Source organism: Leopardus geoffroyi, chromosome B3 (genome assembly GCF_018350155.1).
Source record: "Leopardus geoffroyi isolate Oge1 chromosome B3, O.geoffroyi_Oge1_pat1.0, whole genome shotgun sequence".
NCBI lineage: Eukaryota > Metazoa > Chordata > Mammalia > Carnivora > Felidae > Leopardus > Leopardus geoffroyi.
Window position 1 is genome coordinate 16,550,437 of NC_059337.1, and position 18,442 is coordinate 16,568,878.

At 43.2% G+C, this 18,442-nt stretch overlaps 1 protein-coding gene across 1 annotated transcript; it reads left to right on the forward strand.

The window, feature by feature from the left end:
- Window positions 1-1,559: 1,559 nt before the first annotated feature.
- On the forward strand, window positions 1,560-17,827 carry ARRDC4 (arrestin domain containing 4). The gene is made up of 8 exons (XM_045448752.1): window positions 1,560-4,185; window positions 8,883-8,949; window positions 9,204-9,351; window positions 11,565-11,667; window positions 12,633-12,889; window positions 13,749-13,911; window positions 14,485-14,639; window positions 15,019-17,827. The coding sequence occupies exons 1-8, from the start codon at window positions 3,897-3,899 to the stop codon at window positions 15,073-15,075; spliced, it is 1,239 nt and encodes a 412-aa protein (XP_045304708.1). The 5' UTR covers window positions 1,560-3,896; the 3' UTR covers window positions 15,076-17,827.
- Window positions 17,828-18,442: the final 615 nt, after the last annotated feature.

Here is an 18,442-nt window from a genome sequence, read left to right on the forward strand (position 1 = left end):
AGAGATTGGTACAGAAAAAAAATCTGAAGACATAATGGCAGAAAACATAAATTTGGTTCAAGACATGAATATACAGCTGTAAGAACTCCACACAAAATCAACTCAAAGGAAACCAACTCATCCAATTTATGAAAAGAAAAGATAAAGAAAAATATTGAAAGCAGACAGAAAAAATAACCCATTATATATATATAGGAAAAACAACTCCATGACTGCTTGGTTTCTCATTAGAAACCAAAGTTCTCAGAAGACAATGGAATAACATCTGTAAAATGTGAAAAGAAAAGAACTTCCAACTCAGGATTCAATATGCAGCACGCACGTCTTTCAGTAATAATGTCATAATGAAAACATTCTCAGAAGAAGGAAAACTAAAAGAACTCATTCCTAACAGGCCTTCTCTAAAACAAATGTTAAAGAAAATTCTTCAACATAGGATGTTCCTAGAGAGTTTAGAACTTCAGAATAAAGAAAGTGCTACAGGGGAGCCTAGGTGGCTCAGCTGGTTGAGTTTCCGGCTTCAGTTCAGGTCACGATCTCACAGTTTGTGGATTCAAGCCCCATGTCGGGCTCTGCCTTGACAGCTCAGAGCCTGGAGCCTGCTTTGGATTCTGTGTCTTCTTCTTTCTCTCATACCTCCCCAGCCCATGCTCTGACTCCCTCTCTCTCAAAAATAAGTAAACATTAAAAAAGAAAGAAAGAAAGAAAGAGCAACAGAAATGATAACTATTTGGGTAATTGTAATAGACTATTTTTGTCTTGCATTGTTTAAAATATGTATAACTATCTGAAGCAAAAATGTAAACATTGTCTAGTAGAGTTATCAGTATATGTGGATGTAACATAAATGCCAACTATGACATAAAGGGGCATGGTAATCCCTAGAGAAACTGCTTAAAAAATATTACAAAGAGTTAGAGTCTGAAAATTGATAGATAAATTTAAATGGATTACTAAAAGACATTCAAATAATTAAAAAGAAAGCAGGAAAGCAGGAACAGAGAAACATACATGCACACAAGAGAGGCACAAATCAAGCAAATAATAAGATGATACACCTAAAACCAATAATATCAAAGATTACATTGCATGTAAATGGTCTAAACACATAAATTAAATGACAGAGACTATCAGATTGGATTTTTTTACTTTTTAATATGCTATATGCTGCTATATTAATGTTAGCCGAACTTGAATAGTCTTAACAACGTATGCGCAACAAAAATGGAATTTTATCTGTGAATGAGGTGGGTCACCAAATACATTACCATCTGCCTAGTTGTAGGATATTTCTTGTTTTAATAACTTCCTTTTTTAAGGTTTGGCTGAGGTGGCTCTACTCTACCACAAACATGGCCAGGCCCACTGAAGCCAGTCAAATGGCTCTGATCGCCCACTCAACAGCCATTTGCTAACAGAGCTCTGATTCTGTTTAACCCCAGAGAAAAATCACTGGTCTGAGTGAATTGTAAAAATCTCATTTCCTTTTGTGAGTTGATGAGTCAGTTTTCGCCAACATGTAAGAAGGTCTATTGGGGCATCTAGGAAATAGATTTTTTTTTTTTCCAAGAGAAGAGAGAGAGTGTGGAGAGAGAGAGGGAGTCTCCAGTGTGGACTCCCTCACTTTACTTTTGAAATTCTGTCTTGGGATACTTAGAGCTGTGGTAACCACTGCCACCAGGAAGGGAGCTGAATATGGCAGTGGAGAAAGAGAAGAGGGGTCTGATGAACCAACCTTGAGAGCTCCTGCTACTGGAATTCTGGTCAAGTACACAAGAAATATACTTATTGTTTAAGCCAATGTTTGGCCATGCATTCTGCTACCTGTACTCAAAGTATTATTAACTGACAAATGAGCAAAGGGAGCCTGATCTTTTTCAGCACAGAATGCCATACGTGAACTTCTGCCTTTTGAGAACTGTTAGGGCCCTATTCTTTCCCCCTTTCTCAGCCACTTATTTTGGAAGGGAGAGAGATGGCCTCTCTGCCTAGAGAGGACGAAGAAGACTAGAGTAAGAGGCAGAGTACTATACATTTATTGCAGAGCCAAAAAATACTGTATGAGTTAGGATTCATTCATTCAATCAAGTCAACAAACATTTATTGAGTGCTGACTGTGTCCTAAACTCTGTTAGGTGCTAGAGGTACAACAATGAGGAGAACAAGTTCTGTGCTTCAAACAGGGGTGATAAACAATATGCAAATAAGTATATAAGGTCAGGTTGTGTTATAAAGAAAAGCGGCCAAATAAATGCATGTTGAGGATTATTCTAGATAAAACGATCAGAAAATAACAGCTATTTCAGAACCTTATACAGAGATTTGTGTTCTTTCCTGCTTTCTTTGAGAAGTGATAAAGACACTTTGAAATTGCAAAGCCTTAGTAAAGTTCCACATTACAATTCAAACTCAAAGAAAGCAGTAAAGCAACCTTTCTTTTGGAAGAAAGGAAAGAAGGAAGTTAAAAAGGGAGGGAAGGAGGGAAGAAAGAAAAGAGAAGAGAAGAAAAGGGAGAGAGAAAAAAGAAAGAAAGAGAAAAAGAAAGAGAAGGAGAAAGAGAAAGAGAAACAGAGGAAGGGAGGGAGTGAGGGAGGAAGGAAGTGCTACTTCAGGAAAGGTTTTAAATCTCAGTACAAAATCAATCTGTGATAACAGCTCACAAACTTGGAAATTTAGTAAGAGAAGAACTTACAAGGGTTAGAAAATGGCCAGATAGTGTCAGCTAAGCTAGATGGTAAAACAAAATTGAGACTAGAGAAGGAATGGAGTATTAAAGGACAAACTGAAACGAGGACAGGCGAAAGGAGCCGTAGGTGTGGAGAACAAGTCATCAAAACAACTAGAAATTTTCTGGACTGTGACACGGAGGTCAGGAAATCCTTTCGGGTGGAGCAGAAACTTGGGTAGTATATATTATTTAGAAACAACCTGATTCATGATCTTACTTATAGCAGGAAGAATCAGTGTTCTGGCTATTCCCTGCTTAGAAAGGTCGTGAGCCCAGAACTCCTTAGGGGTTGTACCAGGTTGAGAACTACACCCTTCTTTCTACAGCCCGCATTCTTCCAGTTTACAGGCTCTTTCTCGGGCTGGGAATTCCGAAACCCGGGAGAGGCGGGGCTCCAAAACCTGGAGGTTAGTGGTTGCCAAGTTAGCCATTAAATTTCCAGGCAGCCCCTCCCTCCAAAGCTCACAAGAGAATTATTGCTGAGTTCCATTTTCCAGGGCATGTCTTTCCCCCACGAGTATTAAATCCAGATTAAATCATAAATACACGCCAGTTGGAGCCGCAACTTCATATTCCACAGCGAACCCTGCGACTTCTGCAAACACTCCCCCTTGCAGCCAGAAACCCCGCCCCCGTTCGTAACCATGGGAACGACTGACTCTCTGCGAGCCGGAGATTCCCGGTTCCGCCCCCTCCCTAACAAATATTGTTTCCCACTATCTGTCCACATGGGCGCACCGCCTTACTATTGGTCACTGCCCCAGGACTGTGCCTTGCTCCAGCCAATAAGCGGCCTGTGCACGTGTACGCCTGCGTATTCCGATTGGTCACCACTGCTTGATCACGCACTGCCTACCTGCGCCATCCGGTGCGTGGGAGAGCCTATGATATGACTCGGTGGCCATTTACAACCAATCCGCACCAGGCGGGGCTCACAGCCGGCCTATGGGCGCGCGCCGGGGGTGGGCTGTCCCGGCCCCTTACCAGTCCCACCTGGGTTTGTTAAAGCGATAGGCCCCACGGCGCGCTAGGGCTCCACCGGGCACCGCACAGCGGCTGCGGGGCCCTCGGCGTGCCGCGGGCGCCCGTGACAGCGGCGCCGCTCTGCTCGCCACGCCGGCTCCGGACAGCTGCCGACCTCCCCGGCGCGGCCGCATCGCCCGGCGGGATGGGCGGCGAGGCAGGGTCCGCGGCGGCCGTGGGCTCCGAGGGCCGCGTGAAGAGCCTCGGTCTGGTGTTCGAGGATGAGCGCAAGGGCTGCTACTCGAGCGGCGAGACGGTGGCGGGACACGTGCTGCTGGAGGCGGCCGAGCCGGTGGCCCTGCGGGCGCTGCGCCTGGAGGCCCACGGCCGAGCCACCGCCGCCTGGGGCCCGAGCCCCGGCGCCGCCGCCCCCGCCGCCGCGTCGGAGGTGGAGTACCTGAACGTGCGCCTGAGCCTGCGCGAGCCCCCGGCCGGTGAGCGAGGGCGACGACCCCGAAGTCCCCGCCGGGCCGCGGGAGCCTCCTCAGAGGGGCTGCCAGGAACCGGGAGGGCGCGCGCCGGCGGAAGCCCACCAGCCGGGGGGGCGGGGGCGGGATCCGCGGCTGGGGTCCGCCCACCCGGTGGCCGGAGTCTCAGTTTGCTCGCCGGTGACGGGCGGGTAACAATGCCCGTGCCCCCCAGTTCAAAGCACCGGGGCGATCTCGCGTGGTGGGTGCGCACCTCTAGCTGGCTCCTCGCCCCCGGGCCTCACCGCGCCCGGCGTCCCGGGACCGTCCAGGACGGTCCCCGGAGTGAACCGTTGCTATGGGAACCTGTGATGAGCAGACAGAAATCTAGGTTCTGGGGATCTAGGTCCTGTCCCTTCTGGCCTGAGGAATGGAGGGTGGAATCCGTCTTTGAGGGGCCATGCTGTGGTGCCCACTGGTTTATGGGCCTCCCGTTCCCATTCTGGACGTAGACGCTCGTATCTGGTTCATGATGAATTAGCAAAACCTTAGTCCTGGGAAGAGGGGAAGTAGTTCATGAGCGGTAGGTAGGAATTCAAAGGAAGTGTTTCATGAGCATCTTACTTGGCTTCCCTCTTCTGGAAGCAGGGTAACTTAAGAGTTCTGCCTCTGCCTTATATTCTTTGTCTTTTATTCTTTGCTTCTTTTTGTTTCCATTGCAACATCCCTTTCCACACCCCCCCACCCCCAACCCCCTTAGGCCTTTGGAGACAGTGGGATCTGGGCATGGTAAGAGTTTCTGGAGGAAGAATTACCTTTCTTGTCCAGTCTTGTGGAGTCCAGTTAATAGTGTAGGTTTTTCCAGAAGTGGTAACCCATTATATAGGTTTCCTTAATCTTTATATTATATGTAAATGTTAAGATTTTTTGTAATTATAATAAATATGCAAAAGTTGCTTTTCTTAATCATGAAAATACTAGGAACAGGGAATCTTGGTCTTCACGCAGTTGGTGGAAGCTTCTTTACACCATTTCACTCTTCTGCCTTCTCAGCTTCAGCTTTTATATATAAAATGAGATAATGGTATAAACTCCCCTCCCTTAAAGAGTCAAATGCAGTATATCACTGCTTTGCCCCTTGCTGTGTCTTCTACAAAACGAATAGTAGGTGCAGTTTTGCCTTGTCTTGCTATGGAGAAGTAGACTGTTCCCAGTTAAATCCTCAAAGTATGTGAGAATCCAGTGATCCCAAATATTGTAGCAAGGAAAAAACATATCTGGAACCAAAGCCTTCTTTTGGATTCACAAGTGCATTGTGTTGGGTGACCCTTTCGTGGGTATGGTTTCCGAGATCTGCCCACGCACGCTTCCCCCAATGGTCAGAGACAGGGCAGATTTTCAAGATGGCTGACTGGCGTCAAGGGTCATGAAGAGAGAAGTGGTTTTTGTCCAGGACTTTGGACACTATATCTTTGTGCCCATAACTACTGAGTAAATATTTACAACATTAATAGCAGTTGGACCTGGAATTAGCAATAAGAATTGCTTTGGTAAAACCTGGGCTAATAGTGTTTTGATTCATGAGTTAGATCTTGCTTTTTCATTCTGGTGGAATAGAACGGCTAAGTCTAGACAACCTGAACATTTTTTTTTTTGCTTCTTTCATCATAACAAATATTTGCAAAGATTATGTTTCATTTAAAAATCATAATCTGTTGGGTGCCTGGGTGGCTCAGTCAATTAAGCAACCGACTTCTTCTCAGGTCATGATATCACAGTTCCTGAGTTCGAGCCCCACATCAGGTTCGCTGCTGTCAGCACAGGGCCCACTTCAGATCCTCTGTTCCCCTGTCTCTGTCTCTCCCCCACCCATTTTCTCTCTCTTTCTCTCTCTCTCTCTCTCAAAAAGAAATAAATACTTAAAAATAAAAATCATAATCTGTTTTGTTGAATTTTTTTTAGTAGGCTCCATGCCCAACATGGGCTTGAACTCAGGACTCTGAGATCAAGTGTCAGTTGCCCCACCAACTGAGCCAGGCAGGAACCCCTAAAAATCATAGTCTTTTTAAGATGATCTCATTGAGAAAAAATAACAATAACATCTGTAGCTTGGAAGAGGTTAGCAACTTTACAGGGTCATAGATTCTCAGGGTCATTTAATTCCAAGACCTAGGTGAATTCCAATCACCTGAAGAGATTTTTTAGAAATCTAGATTTGGGGGAAATGTGCCTATGAGATCTATTTTCAGGAAATATCCCCAGATAACTGTTTGGCATTGTTAAATCTAATCTAACAGCTTGCTGCCATTGTGATTGATACTCTTCATTTTTTTTTTTTTTTAATTGAGGAATTGTGGTAGAAAGACAAGACAGACCAGAGAGTTGGTTTCAGTTGGTCACCAACCAGCAGTCTGTCCTTGTGGGAGTCCCTCGTCCTTCCTGAACCCAAGTCCCTGTAATGATATTATAGCTCCCATGGCTCCTGGGTGCCCTGAATTAGGAGGTTGGTTGGGCTATAAGACCATTAGTGAATGGAACACCTCTCTGTGAAATTGTAGCCTTCACTGTATGAGGCACACGTAATGAGCCAAGACAACAGAAGCATAAATGGGCACATGATTCAGCTTGTGAACCTTTTTAATAAAAAATAATAATGAATAAGAGGAAGAAAACTAAGATTTGATTCCAAAAACTATAACCTATATTTCTCAACCTTCTCAATTTTTGTTCCTATTTATTCATGGAGGTGATTGAAAATCTTCATTTTAAATGTTACATGCATCCTGTGTGGATTTGTTTTGTCTATGATGAGAGAACTTTATCTCTTAACCTCTCAATATCCTGGGTAACTCTGTTCTCCACATGTGCCCATTGTGCTCAGCCTCATGCTGTTCCCTTCGTCTAAAACCCTGCCCTGCTCATCTCCGTGCCAGCAACCCTCAGGTCCGGGACAGGCATCATCCCCTTTCCAGGTTCAGGCACTCTGTGGTCATTACTTGGGTGTGTGTGTCTGTGGCCTCCTTCCCTCCCCTGGTCTGTTTGACAATTGCCATCACTCATCTTTGCGTCCACAGTGCCTGACATCTAAGCATTATAAATTTTGACCTCAAATGAAATCTCCATTTCTGAACATTGTAAAGTACTTGAATTGTCATATCCAGTAATCTAATGATGATACATTTGAACTGTAGTCTACCCCGTCAGGAGCACTGGGATTGCCTTGAGCCTTTTACTTTGATGGCAGTAAATTGGGAGAGGCTTCCCTAGCGTCCAGTGCTGGAGACACAGCTGAGGCTTCTAGGGTGTCTCTGAGCACACGTGAGCCTTGGGGACTATCTCAGTCACTGTTGTTTTAACATAGCCTCATGTTCCTGTCACTTGCTCACTTTGCCTCCCAAGTCACCCACTCTGTGTCGTATTTCTATTTGAATGACTTTCCGTGGAAGATACTATACTTATTCTGCCCCTCATATATTACACACTGAACACTGGGGACATTTGGAAGACTAAATGGGCCAATAATGCATTCCTGTTTTCTAAAAAGACAAGGTTGAAATGTTAACTGAATTGTTTCTAGTAATTAAGTGGAAAAAAAATCCCATTTCACTAGCCCTTTAATTTTTTTTTTTTTAATGGATGCAGTAGAAATCTCTGTTTTTAGTATCAACTGACAGGCAAATCTCAGAGTTCTCATCTGCCCTGCCCTTTCTTGGTCTTAATCAGGCCACCCTTGATGAGGGAATTTAGTCCTAAATTTGAACAGATGAACAGAAAAGGCGGGGAAGGTTTATAAGGATCTCTGCAGAGCTATCTAACCACATGGCAGCCCCGGAGTTGGCTTTGGATCTGAGTGATGCAGATTGTGTGTTCATCGGAGCTCCAGCAACACCTCTGGCCTTGCAGGGTCCATCCACCCTGTGTCTTGGCCTTCTGACAAGCAGGGATAAGCCTCTGTGTGCGATGCAGTGGAGCTGGCCAACCCGGACCCAGAGCAGGAGAAAGGAGGCATGCTTGTGCTTGGCCCACCCCGCTGAACTTGAACTAGCCACCTATTAATCAGTAGAGCTTACGTGCAAATGCAGGACTCTTACCTAATAAGTTGTCCTGTTGGTTTGGCTCTTTCGTATACTCGATATTCGTAATTCTCCAAGGAAATTCTTCACCCCCTTTTTCCGTTTTTGTCCAAGGAATACAGAATCTGATTTTTATGCCATACCCAAAATAAATAGATGTATTTTTTGTTAAATCAGTTTTAAATGCAATTGAATACTGTTATCTCATGTTAGCATAATAGTGTACCATATGCTACCATACTAGTATTGATGTGTGTTAGTAATATTATGTTAGTATACTTGTGCTAGTCTATGAGTAGGGTGAGCAAATGTTTATGTATATGTATACATGTACATACATGCACTCGTGTTCACCTATGTATGTATTTGGGAACTCTAGGCTCCGACACTTTATGGTAATTACTTGTGTGATTGGTCTCTTTGAAGATAGAAGATATGTGTTTGTGTGTGTGTGTGTGTGTGTGTGGTTTGAAATTGATTAAAATTAGTAGGCTGATTCAGATTTTAATTCTCTAAATCTCAGCGTACTGTACTTTATGGAGTACACTGGATGTTATAGCCAGGAAAACCTCCGTTAAAAAAAGTATGATTTAGGTTGTGAAAATTCTTGGTCTAATACTAACCTTAGTTAAAATGTATTTTCTTTTTTAGGTGAAGGCATCCTCTTATTACAGCCTGGAAAACATGAATTTCCATTTAGCTTTCAGCTTCCATCTGAGTAAGTGAAACTATTATTTTCATGATTTTCTTTCTCCGCAGCATGCCCTGCCAGATGTGTGGGTACCACGTACCTGCTGACGCTCCGTTACACCCGTTTATCTTGCATTGCCCCAGGATAGACTTACCTTGTTCACACTCTTGGTTTTTTGTTTTTTTGTTTTTTTTAAGCCAAAACCAACATTTTAAGGGTTTTTTCCAGTTGTGTTTAACTGAAAGATGAACTTATAAGTTAATGTCTTTGGCTTGTTTCAGACCTTTAGTAACCTCATTCAGCGGGAAATACGGAAGTATTCAGTACTGCGTGAGAGCAGTTTTGGAACGACCCAAGGTACCTGATCAGAGTGTGAAGCGGGAACTTCAGGTTATTAGTCACATCGATGTCAACACACCAGCATTATTAGTAAGTCCTTCCTTCTTCTCTTCCCCCTTCCCTCCCTCCCTCCTTGCTTTCAATTGCGCTATGTACATTGAGCCAGTTTAGTGGTCGTCTGTCCTGTCACTTTCTGATAGAATCTCGTAACCCATGGGCATTCACTCTAAATGTGTGATTCTAGGCCGGGCAAATTACAAATTGTGTGTGTTAATACTATTGATTATGTCTCCGTTGTTCGGGGCTTCTTTTGCCAAAAAGTTATACAGGCTTGAAATGCATTAATAAGGCTTAATAATAATAATGCACACACAGAGAGTGGTTACTTTTACCAGAGCGGCCACATTCACAGGGCTGTGGTATTCTAAACTCTTCAATAATAGCAGGTTGAGGAACAGTAATTATGGAAGAGTATTAATCATGCTCAGCCTGTTATTGAAGCTCAGGCCATTATGCTATGTATCCTTCCACTTTGCATGCCATTTTCTAACATTAAGTAAGTGCACGCAGCTGCTGTGGGGAGCCTTTCACTTATCATTTCCTTATGACAGATTTGGCCACATTAAAGCATTGAACTTCTAATAATCACCAGAAATACTGTAGGCTGATAAGAAAGATTAGGCTATAAGTAACAACAGAATAGGCAAGATGGGAGCTAATGAGCTAGATTCTTTTATCTAAACCCATATTATCAAAATAATATAAAATTATACCTTGTACTTTCATGATAGCTATGAGGACCTAATGGTTCTTCATTTAAATATGAATGAATGATTTTTTTTTTTTTTTTTTTTTTTTTTACTTCCTAGAAAATACTGGGATAATTTAAACTTTCCATCATGATACTGATGTTCTAAACATGTATGTTTAGTATCGGGGGTTTCTTTTTCTGGCCAATGTTTTTAAAGGGAAAAAAACAGGAGTTAAAAGGTGTTTTGCTCTGTTTTCATACGAAAACTGAATAGACTTTACGGTTTGTTCACTTTTAGAGTGTGAAAATATAACAGTTATGCCCTGGTCGCATGGTCCCTTGTGGCCAGAATTCTAGAACAGCCAGCACCCAGCTGACCCGGCTCACAGCTAGTTACAGCTGAAACTTACCATCCACTGACCACTTTTTTTTTTTTTTTTTTTTTTTTTTTGCAAATTGACAATACTGTCTTGTATTTTTAAAAACTACTTGAAATTGGGAAGTTAGCTACTTCTAAGCTATTCATGGGACCATGGTGGCAAATGATTTAAAGAGATTTTATTTTTTTTGCCAGAAAGAGAAACTAGTAATCCTTTAATATTCTTTTATAAGTAAAAAATGTTGCAGCTTTGGGTTTTACAATGAGCTTTTGGTTTGTGCATCTTTCCAACTGAGCATCTTAAATCTTGAGTCATTTCCATCGATGCTGTGGAGTAGAGAGCAGGGCGGTATGTTCACTAACCCTGTGGATCCATGACATTGGGTTTATCTTGCTGCGGTTACGCTAAAACCCAAAACATTCTAAGTTAAGGGCACTAGAAATTTCTGCCTACTAATGTACTTTTGAATTCAGGAAATGAGACTGTTTGCTTGTTCTACAGTTTAGATGCCAAAACAAGTACAATGTTCTGATTATTGATTTTTATACCATTTCTCCTTTTCCCTAATACACACGTAAGGTTTTTAAAAGAAAAAGTATCAGGGCGCCCGGGGAAGTTCAGTCGGTTGAGCGTGATTTTGGCCCCGGTCATGATCTCGCTGCTGGTGGGTTCAAGCCCCACATCAGGCTCTGTGCCGACAGCTCAGAGCCTGGAGCCTGCTTCAGATTCTGTGTCTCCCTCTCTCTCTCTGCCCCTCCCCCACTCACACACTGTCTCTCCCTCTCTCAAATATAAAAAAACATTAAAAAATTAAAAAAGGAAAGAAAAAGTATCACTGTCACGTTAATAGTTATGACTACAATTTTTGATTACTACTTTAAGGGATGTTAAATCATTTTCCAGAAACATAATGATTTACAGGGTAAAACACGATGGTGTCACCTAATGTGAGTCTGAGAATTCACCTTAGTTTTCCTAAAAAGAGAATTTTTTTTTATGCTTTGTGTTTTACTAAAGTATTTTGCCTAGTCTGTCACATGAGGATAACAGTGTTGATTTGTTTTTCGGAAGACCTTTCTTCACAGTTATTTAATAAAGAATGACACGATTTTAAGTTCTGTGAATTTTCTGCTAGTTTTATTAAAGTCATGTTATTATTTGCAATTTTCAAGACCCCTGTATTGAAAACTCAAGAGAAAATGGTTGGCTGTTGGTTTTTCACTTCTGGTCCAGTCTCGCTGAGTGCCAAAATTGAAAGGAAGGGATACTGTAATGGTAAGCACAACGTTTGAAAGTCCACGTGGAACAGTCATTCATTTTATTAGCTAATTGCAAGTGATTTTTAATAGTGTGTTTAGTAATTTACGAACTGTATACTGTTTTAAAATGTGAATAGTACGGTTTTCTGTTTTTCACATAAATAATTGATATTTAAGTATTTTTGGGTGGATGAGTAGATTCCCGTCCAACTCCTGGCATTTTTGACTTCAGTGCTTTCACTTTAGTGACAAAGTCTAAAATTAGAAGCCTGGGAAAATGCCAGCATTTGACTCGATGTTCGGCAGAGTGTCCAGGGCGGTGTTGCCCAGAAGAGCACTGTTGTGTGAAAGCCCCCAAGTACAGGGGGCTGCGATGTAGACCGTGAACAGTCTGAACAGTCAGACTGCCACCGGCGTGACCGTTTGTGAAGGGTCCGCTTCCGTACAGTGGCGTTGGCCCCCGCTCCGGGGCTCGGCCGACTGGAACCCAACGTGGTACGGGATGGTGTCATGGTGGACGTGTAACGCGGATGTAAAACTTGCTGCTCCATCCACTGTCTTACGTGTGCCTGAACACTAGTTCCTTAAAAACAAAGTCTTTGTTCTCCTGTTGGCCGGGTTTTGATTTGATAGGCACTAGTGAGTCCGTCAGTGATCTTTCGTACTTTATACACCCCTGGGCCGTTTCTTGGTGTGTCTTAATTTTTATAGATACTGGCCATTCACATGTCTTTAGAATTGGTAACCTGATATTGCTACGTTAGACAAGCAAAGAATGCCGTAATTATAAAGTGGCACCTGCCGTGAGCTGCGGCGATTCCTCAATTCTCTGACGCGGATTTACAGTACAAGCCTCCCGTCAGAGGTCTCCTCTTGTGAAAGTGACTTTGTGACATTGCAGCTTTAATTGGTAATGGCTCTAGTTCACCGCGGGGAGGGCTTTCCGAAACGTCACTGAAGGTGTTTTGGTTTCCTTTTCAGGAGAAGCTATTCCAATCTATGCGGAGATAGAGAATTGTTCCTCCCGCCTCATCGTTCCCAAAGCTGCCATTTTCCAAACGCAGACGTATTTGGCCAGCGGGAAGACAAAGACCGTCCGGCACATGGTCGCCAACGTGCGAGGAAACCACATCGCCTCTGGGGGCACCGACACGTGGCACGGGAAGACTCTCAAAATTCCGCCTGTTACTCCGTCCATCCTGGATTGCTGCATTATCAGAGTAGACTATTCCTTAGCTGTAAGCAGGGAGCTTATTTTTGTATATATATATTTTTTAAAGTGTATTTATTTTTTACTTTTTAATTTAAAGCCAAGTTAATTAACACATAGTATAGTATTGGTTTCAGGAGTAGAAGTTAGCGATTCATCACCTACATATGACACCCAGGGCTCATCCCAGCAAGTGCCCTCCTTCATGCCCGTCACCCCTTTAGCCCACCCACCCCCCCGCACCCCACCAGCAGCCCTCAGTTTGCTCTCTGTATTTAAGGGCCTCTTATGGTTTGTCTCCCTCTATGTTTTTATCTTATTTTTGCTTCCCTTCCCCCGTGTTCCAGAGTGCTTTTTTAACATGAAAACTATGTAGAACGGAGCAGTAACTGATGCCGTGTCCCCACGAGCATGTACATTTAGCGGCTGACAAAATGTCACTTTACACCAGCATTCCGACAGGCTGGAGTGACGAAGACTGGCCTTTGTCTGTAATCCAAACCTATCCCCCTGAGGCATTTAATTAAGTCACATGAAAGAGTTAAGGTGCATGCAGGGGGCTGGTTATGTTGAAAGCACCTACTTCATTTTCTACAATTCCTATGTGTAGGGCATGCTCCCTTATGCTGAAGGATGTTAAGGCTACGGTTCCCCATCACAGAGCATTCTCTATTTCTTGCGCCGTTCATTTGGTTTGTTGTCCGTTGCATTTGGTCAGGATGATTTACAGTTGTATGCGGGAGCGGTGGCAGGCAACAGAGAGATTTGTTTGTGTGAAAAAATAAACTGGTCCATCTACTATGAGGTTTAACCTATATTTTGCCTTTCTCTCTGTCTCTCTTTTTTGCTGTTGTTGTTTTTGTTTGTTTGTGTGTTTGGCATATTAGGTGTATATTCACATTCCTGGTGCTAAAAAACTGATGCTCGAGCTGCCCTTAGTGATTGGCACAATCCCATATAACGGTTTTGGGAGCAGAAACTCCAGCACCGCCAGCCGGTTCAGCATGGACATGAGCTGGCTGACGCTGACGCTGCCGGAGCAGCCGGAAGGTACGACGGTTTGAGGAGCTTTGAGCGCGAAGTTCACATGTAGAGTAAGAGCAGGCGGGGTCAGGACAGGAAGTGCTCAGATGACCATTACTACTGCTGTTAACAGCGGCCCCGACTCTTCCGGGTACTAAAAACTAGAAAACGGTGTTCCTGGAAGGGACGTGGAGAGCTTGGCTTATCCAGGATGCAAAGCTGCTGATGGCAGAGCCAGGAATCAAGTCTTCTACTCCCGACTGCCGTTCATTAGGAGTAAGACAATGACAAAATGGTCCAAGTACGCGTAGAGTGCGTGTGTTTTCTGCAACCACGTCTACATGATCTGTTTTGCCTGCACTGTAACATCCACCTCTCGAAATAGAACATAATCAGTGTTCGCAGTGATTTCACAAAAGCAGAATTGATTAAATATGTCTTGTTGCAATAAGCACAAAAACTCGCTTACTAGAGCGGGGATAAAAAAAAAAAAACATTGTTTTCACATTTAGCTACATTTCTGGTTTTGGTAAGAGTTCGGGAGATTAACGCAATTGACTTTGCACGGACTTCTGAGATCCAACTCCATTTTTGTTTTAGCGCCACCCAATTATGCAGACGTGGTGTCCGAGGAAGAATTCTCTCGACACGTCCCTCCTTACCCTCAGCCCCCTGACTGTGAGGGAGAAGCATGCTGCCCTATGTTTGCCTGCGTACAGCAATTCCGCTTCCAGCCTCCCCCTCTCTATTCAGAGGTAAGCAAAGCAAAAGAAGATGAGACTTCTGCCTTGCTGTTTGTAAATAATCCTCCGTAAGTATCTGCTGCTGATTCCTAATGAGCAGGGGATACATAGTTAAAAAATTTCTCCGGTGACGTTAGATTAGCCCTGATCCAATCACCTCATTCTGTAACGGTTGCCTTGTAAACTACAGCAGGCACATCGCGCACCGTGGATTGCCTTTAAAATGTTTTATGTGGCCACAGAACACGGAGAATTTAAGTGGCCCACTGGGACTTATTACTGATAGGCTTTGAGCAGCTCAGCTTACAACCACCAATAATTAGAAACAGATACCAAGACCCTTTGGAGAGTACTGGGATAGTAGTCTTAGTACCTTGGTCTGTTTTTTCAGGTTGATCCTCACCCTGCTGATGTAGAAGAGACCCAGCCTGTGTCCTTCATTCTCTGAAAAAATTCCAGAAATCACTGTGTTCATCATCCAATTAGAATGTTGGTTCTTCCCCCGCTGCCTTTATGGAAAGAGGGAGAGAAGATTAGGGGAAGGACATACACAAACATCAAGATTGAAGGTGATAGAAATTGAAGGATGCATGAACTTTCCAGTGGGCTGACAAGAATGCGTTGCACAAATGTATGATAGGGTCATGTGTCCCCTTTAAATGATCCAATGACGATGTGACAAGTCACAGAACGTAATGGAAGTCCTGGTGGTGAGAGAGTAAGTGAAGGGTGTCTGCGCTTGACCCAAGAGAACAGAATCCATGTGGGTGGTGGAAACACTAGACGAACGTACCTTTAAACAGGTTTCTCCAGGTGGAAGAGAAGTTACCCTAAGCTTTAAGGAAATATGGACTCGTTGGGAGCCTTGATCTTGAAGAAGGTAGCAGCACAGAGGTGTGTATAAATAGGAAAAAGGTCCACTCTAAATACGAAGTGACCCTCAACACGTCGGGGTCTTCATGATTTCTCCCCAGGTCCCATAGAACTGAAGTTCTTGAGAGAATCTTTTTATGAGGTCCTAATGAAGGAATACAGTTTCATATTGTAAATCAGCTGTACAGTATTATGAAACCAAGAAAGAGTTCCTTGCAAGACATGTCCATTCAGAGGGGAAAGATGAATTTCAGTTCAAGAATACATTTTGTGGAAGGCTGTACTTTTTACCCCCTTCAAGTACTCTGTTAGGGTATGTGTTTGATTTTTCCCGTGTCTTATTTACCTAAGATCATAGGAGAAAAAGAAAGGGGGGAAAAAAAGGTTGCATCCTCAGGATACCTCGATAACTACACAGAAAAAAACCAAAACAACAAAAGCCTCTCTTAACCTACCTCTAGTGGGGTTATCAGAATCCTTTTAAAACACCAGGCGTGATAAGCCTTCCATGGAGTTCCTGCTAATTGGCAGTCCCAATCTTATCTCGCCAATCGCTAAATCCGCAGGTGGACCGAGGGAAAAATCTATAAGGTTAGCATTAGATGAAAGTTAATAGATGTATACCAAAGGGTATTTCAAAATAAATGCAGAATCAAAAGAGGGTACAAATTTTGAGGGTACCATTTAAAAAACAAAAACTTAATTCCTGCCTAGAGACTTCAGTCTACTGACGGCAGTCACCACGCTGTACGTTATTATTCCAACTCTTTAGTAATTCTATTTAAACTGTGATTTTTTTTTTCTTTATTGTCTTGGTGCAATATTTTATTATCATTTGACCTCAGGATATTCCGACCGACAAGATTGTGTTGCTGCTGAAAGTCTGAGCAGTGTTCTTCCTGTCCCCCTGTTCCCCTCTTCTTCCTGGTCACATGCTCACTTGCTCGTCCTTTGATCTGTTAGTTTCGTGAGCCGAGAGCACCCCCGGACACTGCATGGAAGGGAGGTAGGGATTCCCGCGGGAGAGATTTTGGACCAGCCAAGTACTTTGGTTTTCTCCACGTCCTACGGGTTCGACCCAGAAACCCTGGTGCCTCCATGCAGAACACCACACTTCATTCGCCAGAACGAGTCCTCTTTTCTTTCCGTCAGCCTACGTTCAGTCACGAGTGTAAAAGCTCTTTTTCTAAGGTTAAGTTTTGTATTTAGAGTTAGTCAGCCCTCCGATCAGGGATTTTTCTACAAGCATGAGGTAGATGCAGACTTTTCGCCCTTCCGGACATACCTCTCTTTGTAATCACGTGAGCACCTGCAGCAGGTTTTTCTCACCGTAAGCCACTGTGTAAAATCACAACACACAACTGTTATACTGATAATGGTGGTTCCGAAATCGTCACACCCCGTTCATTCCCTGCTTTGGTTTTTAGTGTGTTGTGGGGTTTTTTGTTTTGTTCTTGTTTTGCTTTGTTCTTGGTGTGTTTTTAAGCAGGTAACATGTACTGAAGTGCTGTCGGAACAATTTTGCTTTTACTTTAAAAAACAAAAAAAAAAGGCCACCTTCAGCCGTTTCTTGACTTCTGAGTTGTAGTTTACACGCCTTGTCACGATACCAAAACACAGTGATACCAAAACACAGTGAAAGACACAAAGCGAAAGGTATGAAGGAAGAGAAAGTCGAGCTGTTTGGCCCCACGTGGAAAAGCCAAGTAGTTGACTCCCAACTGCTTCGCACGCTCCTTCACTAGGATTGTTTTGTCACCTGTATTAGAGAAATCATGAAATGTGCTCCCAAAATGAAAGCACAGCTGATGTCGTAGCACTTAACAGAGTAGCCGAAAGGGACGATTCGCCTTATCGAGTCGGTATCCGCCCATCTGACCTTAAGCAGTAGGTTGAAACTGCATACCTTTCTATAATCAAGACATTATTTTCCGAATGTAGAGAAGTCTACATTGGAACGGAGTTCTTGGGAACGAAGATAAAAATGCAGCTGCTAGTGCTTGTTTATTCTGTTGTTCAGTTTGCAGAGAAACCGTGGCCTTAGAATTTTCTTTTTGATGCAAACATTGTGACATTGAAAATGTGCGTCTTCGGGCACACAAAATCCTTCCGTGGGCGGAACTTTAATTTTGATGTTTTTGTTTTGCACAATAAGAAACTCAGTAGGCAGGGGTTTTGTTTTTGATAAGTTAACTATGAAAGCTTTTTTATTTTTATTATGAAAAATGTAACAGTTTAACCCACAGGAAAAAAAAAAATAAAGATTGTATTTTGTACTCTGGTTTGAACCCCATGGGTTCCTTTTGTTAATAAAATGATGACACTAATGCTGTGAGGTGCTGGGTTGTTTTTTGTTTTGGTTTGGTTTGGTTTTTTTGCTTTATTTTTATAAGATTCTGACCTCAATTGTTACAGACATAGGGGGGAGAGTCCATACCACAAGACAAAGTGTAATTGCTGTAAATTAAGATCCTTCCTTTTGTATACACATATTGTCACCTGGCCGGACAGCCTGGGAGGATCCTGAGCCTGGTTTTACAGTGCGCTCCGATTCCCCCAGGTAATCCATTTTTAGCATTCTGTGAAGAAATGTGGTTGACATTTACAGTAAATAAGCCTAAACTATTTTGGTTGTTGAGGGAGTACTACCTTCATTTGTTCCCAAATGATAATGGCTATTTTTTAAAGCTTCTGGAGTTTTCATGTTTTATGGGCCACGTGTTTCCCCAGTGGAATCTGGTGGGCTGCTGGTGGATGGATTGGAAGGCACTGACCCAAGCAAACCTCCCCTTTCAAATGGGTAAAAACCGTGCATTTTGTACAGGGAATATACAGTGGCATATCATCTCAAGAAAACTCCCAGACCCTCTCTCCTGGAAAATTCTCAAACTTAGCTAGGTGGTAAAGCCCAGGTAATTTACTCTCCCAAGTGTTTATAATCT